Source organism: Crocodylus porosus, unplaced genomic scaffold (genome assembly GCF_001723895.1).
Source record: "Crocodylus porosus isolate Cpor-Errol unplaced genomic scaffold, CroPor_comp1, whole genome shotgun sequence".
NCBI lineage: Eukaryota > Metazoa > Chordata > Crocodylia > Crocodylidae > Crocodylus > Crocodylus porosus.
In genome coordinates this window covers 81,391,468-81,396,999 of record NW_017728886.1, presented here as the reverse complement: position 1 = coordinate 81,396,999, position 5,532 = coordinate 81,391,468, and the positions used below count along the sequence as shown (strand labels likewise).

At 44.8% G+C, this 5,532-nt stretch overlaps 1 protein-coding gene across 3 annotated transcripts in view; it reads left to right on the top strand.

The window, feature by feature from the left end:
- Positions 1-780: 780 nt before the first annotated feature.
- The window catches only part of UBP1 (upstream binding protein 1 (LBP-1a)), a 62,968-nt gene continuing 58,216 nt past the window's right edge, over positions 781-5,532 (top strand). Inside the window, exons 1-2 of one of the 3 annotated variants that reach the window (XM_019537678.1) lie at positions 781-802; positions 952-1,071. In XM_019537678.1, coding sequence (XP_019393223.1) covers positions 998-1,071 — 74 coding nt within the window. In that variant the 5' untranslated portion in view covers positions 781-802; positions 952-997. Of the gene's footprint in view, positions 803-875; positions 1,072-5,532 lie in introns of those variants that run through there. The other 2 variants (XM_019537693.1, XM_019537686.1) reach the window with 2 other exon arrangements.

The following is a 5,532-nucleotide window of genomic DNA, read 5'->3' as shown; positions in this document are numbered from 1 at the left end:
GATCTTGGAGTCTCTTGGAGTTGATAAGGCTGGGGTATGGGGTTGAGTGCATGTGTGCATACATGCATGTGCCCTAGCCCAGCAGGTCAGTCCATGGGGGAGGGAAGGGCCTGGGGCTAGATTGAGGCCCCTGCGGTGAGGGACAGTGCCACAGAGGCAGAAGCAGGGGTAGGTTGAGTGGGGCCCTGGCCGGCTGGGACTTACCTGTTGAGAAGGCATGCCCCCAAATCATTTTTTCTCTATCTGCCTCCCACAGACTTACCTGCTGGGTTGAGTGGGGCGGGTGGCGGCGCAGGGTAGATCTTGGGTTGCTTTTAAATGCCAAAGGTGGTCTCCTACTTAAAAAGGTTGGAGACTACTGACCTAACAGATGCAAGAGATACAGCACCAAATTCTACCAAGAAGGCAAATACTTGATGCACATTATCCACCTTAGATCCCAGTTTTTGTCATTGAGCAATGTGTGTGCAGCTTATGGTGATCGAATATTTTGAGTGGGCTACACAAAGAGCTGCAACATTACTGAAGGCAGGGCAAGGTGGCACATTAAGCTAATCTAGATGGAGAAAAGATCAAAAGTTCTTCTTGCTTTATTTTGTTCTGTAATGCAAATTCGTCTTCTGGATGCCAGAAGTGGCAGCAACTCTGCACCTGAACACACAGTGAGGCAGAGAGGGGAGGAGATAAGCAGCTGGATGTTGCTGCTTTCTGCTCTGCACCTGATGTCACAGTAGCTAGTAATTAAACTTTGCAGCTGGGCAGTAGCTGAAAGCAGAACAAGCAGGGGGAGCAGAAGCAGTAGGTTTGTGGAGGGGAAGCTGCTACCTGCCCCAGAGGAAATTATTCCTGGCAAACGCACAGATAGCAGAGGCAGCTGACTAAAGGTGCAAGAGGAAATTCAACCAGCAACTTTAATCTGATTTTTTTTTTTTTCCTTCTTCCCCATCACAGCAGTGACCATCTCTTAGTTGAGCACAGTGTATCATCTCATCCTAAAATGCTTTTCTGGCATACCCAGCCTGAGCCCTATCACCATCACCAGTTTCCCACGAGTAACAACAGCTACTTGCGGTAAGAAAACAGTGATTAGGTTTGTTTTTAATAGTTATTTTCCAAACAACAGATACTTATAAGAAAGAAATACATACTAAGAGAATATGGGTTTTGGGAAAGGACATGGCTGATCCACAAATCTAAGGGCTCGCTGAAGGAATCTAGTAAAAGCACCACTTTGCAGAGTGTTTCATTACTAGAACTTTGTTTTTACAAATTGTACTACAGGGCATATGTGAATAACAACCACAGTATATTTTTATAAAAACATATTAACCATTGTGAAATTAATTGGAATAATTGAAACATGCAGTTTATACAAAGTTTGCGTGTTTATGTACATAATATAATCACAAATTTTCAGAGATATCAGCATGTCTACTGCATTGTGTTTGTTTATTTCCACTTCATCTGAAGGAAAAATGGGGGATTATAATAGTTAAAGTTTAATATGTGCCAATGAGAATCAAACCTAAAATTGTGACACTATATGTAATCTATTGCATTGGAATCTGTCCATAAGCTGTGAACTTGCCTTATTTCTTTTCAGAAATTAAATGCAATGGTTGTGGTATTCAAGCTGTTACTTAATACTAAAATTATTATTCTTTATAATATACTCTTCTAAAAGCATTCAGATAAGTTTCAGAATAGTCTTGCCTATTGCATTTAAAATCTATGTTCATAATTTGATTGGCATTCATTTGCATTAATTTTAAATTGACACGTTTGGACAAATATTTTGCATGCATGTAATAAACTTTTAATAGCATTTTTAAATATATATATTTTAAATAATGTAAAATATCAGGTCACAACAATTTTACTCCTGTCCTTTTAGAATAGAATGCTTCTATTAGATAAATACTTATATTGTTATAGTGTAAGTTAATAATTAAAACTATATATGAGTTTTGGTGACCCAAACAAATGGAATTTCAGTCCTTTGGTATGAAAGCAATAGAATTGTACAGCAGAGTTGTATATAATTAAAATTTAATGTCACTATAGACTTCAGGTAGTATGAAATTCAGACAGGCTAATAAGATTTCTTTTGTACTACATTAAGAGATCATGCCACTTTGACACTAGCATTTAGCTAAAAATCCAAGCTCTTGCATATTCAAGTTTGGTGGGGAAACCAAGAAATAGTTTCTTTGCTCACAATTCCAGGTTCCTTTTCCCAATCAGCACTTAACCTGAAAAGTATTTTCAGCACTTGTTCAGATTGGGTGGTTCCTTAGGTTTTCTCTACTCCTTCCTTGCAGTTGTTTCTGCCTTTTCTCATGCATGTCGTGCACACACACTCTCACATTAATGCTTCTACTCAAACAGTGCCAAATTCAGCCTTACTGGGTGCATTGCCAGGTACAGTTAATATGATGCAATAAACTCCATAGCCGTTTGAGCTGGAGGAAACTGTTTCCAGGTGCAGCGTCTACACATGTGCCCAGAACAGTAGTAATTTGAGCTGGGGTGGAGCAACCCTGGGCTGGAAGGGTCATAGGAGGTCAGCTCTGGGCAGCAGAGGGGCTGGCTGGGGCATGACAGTATTGAGAGTCTGGAGTCATGTGGCTGGCTAGACAGCAAGTGGCCCCTACACTTTAGCACCCTTGTGCCTCAGCCAGCCCATCACCATCGACATCTGCGTTTCCGTGCAATTACTCTGCCATAAGGTAGTACTGTCCCCAGCAGTACTATATTATGGAGTAGTTAATTAGTTTACTGCACCCTAATACTAGCACACATGTAGATGGTGATGTTTTACTGTGGAGCTAATTAGTCAACTCTGTAGTAAAGCACACATGTAGATGCACCCTTTGCCTATGTCTTGTGTGTGCCTTTGTGTGGTGACATATGGCTGTATTTTGGTTTGGAGGTCTGGTTCAGTGGGGCAACTCATGTGAATTTAGTTAAATGTGTATGTGTGTTATCAGAATTAGGCCCTAAAATTAGTCTAGATAAGTAATCTAAATAATAATCATTGCAAGATCCAGTTATTTTCTTCTGCATAGACACTGCAGAAGTCTGCAATGACATGATCACTTTATTCCTTAAATTCCATTTAGTAGAATCTCCTTGTTAAACTTAAGCATGCCAAATGTAGCAGCCTGTTGTATTCATAACATCTGAGTTTGTGTGTGTGGGGGGGGGAGGGTGTTCTTATGCTTACATTAGAGCTACACTTGTCAGTACACCTTAAATTATTTCAGTCTGTCTCAGTGACCTGATCCCACATCTGTTGAAATCAGGGTCAATAGAACCAGCCCTATCAGGCAGTCACCAAAAGCTTTCCTTTTGCTTTTCATGATTCTTTCTTTAGTCACAGCTGAAAAGCTGAAGTAATTGATGGTTCAGTAATTTAACTGTATAATCCAGTGGTTAATATGACAGCAGGCTATCACTATTAAGCTTCTTTATTTACCCACAATTTGTGCAAAACTGGACCCTACTTTGGGGTTTGAATTCCTGGACTTCCACCATGAAAAGCATGAGCTTTAGCCACTTAAGGTAATGGAGTATATCTTCCAAGTTGGATGCTGAGCATTGCTGTGCCTATTTTTTTTTTAGACACCTGGCTTCAGAAGTAGAATCCAGAGCCATGAGTGTGATGCTATGCTCACTATGTGGTGTATGGATAGAATTAAGCATCTTGGGATGGGATTCACAACAGCCAGTTCACTTAGTGGAGACCTACTCAAAATATTCAATAGGAAATGCTGAACACAAGAAATGAGTCCTAAATTCATGATGTATGTAGGAAAGAGCATGAGCTCAAGCTTTTGTGTGTGAGAGAGAGAGATCTTAGTTAGTCTGTAAAGGTGCACATCTACCTTGCCTTCTCGAAGCCATGCTGAGAGAAACAAGAGGTCTCAGCGATGGCAAAACATCTCTTAGAAGATGGGGTAGATATGCACCTTTAGGCTAGGGACAGAAATTACACACAACTAGTATAAGTAATCAGAAACCAGTTCAAATCTGTAACGCAACAGGAGTTCAGTGCATACAAATCGCTTTCAAAAATGGCTGAAACTAGCTTAAGAAAAGCCTGGATGGATGTAGACTTCACTGATATAGGTTAAATTGGTTTATTGAACTTTTTTGTCCCAGATCCCCTCCAGATTCAAAGGAACTGGCAGTCCTCCATCATCCTGGGATTTTTTGCATCTCCTGCGTTGCAGGGTTGGCATCACAGGCGACAGGTACAGGGTGCATAGGAGGGCATGAGCCCCCTCAAATTGGTCCCTGACTCTGCATCACTCAGGACACAGCAGTGTTTTTGTCGCGCGGGCTTGTTGAGGGGGAGGAGGTGGGCACTAAACCATGGCACAGAAGTATAAGAATGGATATAAGGCTTTTGGCCCCTGGGCTGCCTCCATCAGGTCTGCCCACAAATGTTGCCCCCCCCAGACTTGGGAGGCACCAGTCACCCCCGGTGGGCATGCTAGCCATGGCCCAAACTGTCTGCTTCAGGCCAGTAGGGAAGCATGCTCTAGTGCCCCGTCTTCTGGCCTGGGCTGCTGCAGGCCTGTGGCTGCATTTCTAGAATCAAAGTGAACATCTGTTCTCTTGCTCATGGGTTTAATCTACACAGGTAAAGAATGAACTGATTTGGTGTCAGGCTTTTTGATAGTATGCAGTTAGCCTTAAAGACTAAGGTAGATAGCGGGATAGAAATCTCATTGAGGTAAATATTAAGTTAGTTTGAAGTCAATATGGTTCATGCAGGCTAGTGCTGTACGTGTATCTGTCTCTTCACATGAGCAAGGAGCTTGTGGACCAAGGCATCAGCTGCGGCCTGACTTAACCAGGGACTACGGCTTTGGGTCAAACGGGGCTCTGGCCTCTTCCCCTCTGGTCTGGGGATGTGGTGACCCTCGGCTCAGGAAAGCGTGTGCCTCATCCATAGTGTCACGTGTGATGTCACCGCGCATGTGTCTGGGATACGCTCCCGGGCAGCGCCGCTCACTATACCTCCAGCCTCTGCCGCCCCTCCCCTCACCCAGTATGCTGCTGAACAGCGCCTGTCCGGGCTCCGGCTCGCCCCGCCCAGCTAGCGCTCCGCCGCCGCTGATTGGTTCCTCTAGCTCTAGCTTCGTAAAAAGTGTGCGACGCCATGTGGCGCGACGCAGGGCACGTGCGTCACAGCGCTGGCCAAGTCCCGCCTCTAGCAGAGGGGAAGTGAGGCTGCCAGCCGACCACAGCCCCCAGCATGCCTTGCACCTGCCGGAGGTCTCGCAGAACCCGGTGTGGCGCGACGCTACCTTCTAAGCTAGTAGCCCGGCGTGAGGCGTGCGGAAGCGCTTTCTCCATTGGCTGTCGGGGCCCCCGCCCCCGCCATTCCTCCTCGATTGGCTCGCATGGCTATCCGTTAGCGTGCGCCTAGCAATCGGAGCGCTGTTCCCGGGGAGCTTGGCCCCGCCCCGGCAACGGCCTTCGGTCGGAGGGGAAGTGGCCGCCATGTTGGCCTAGGAGCCG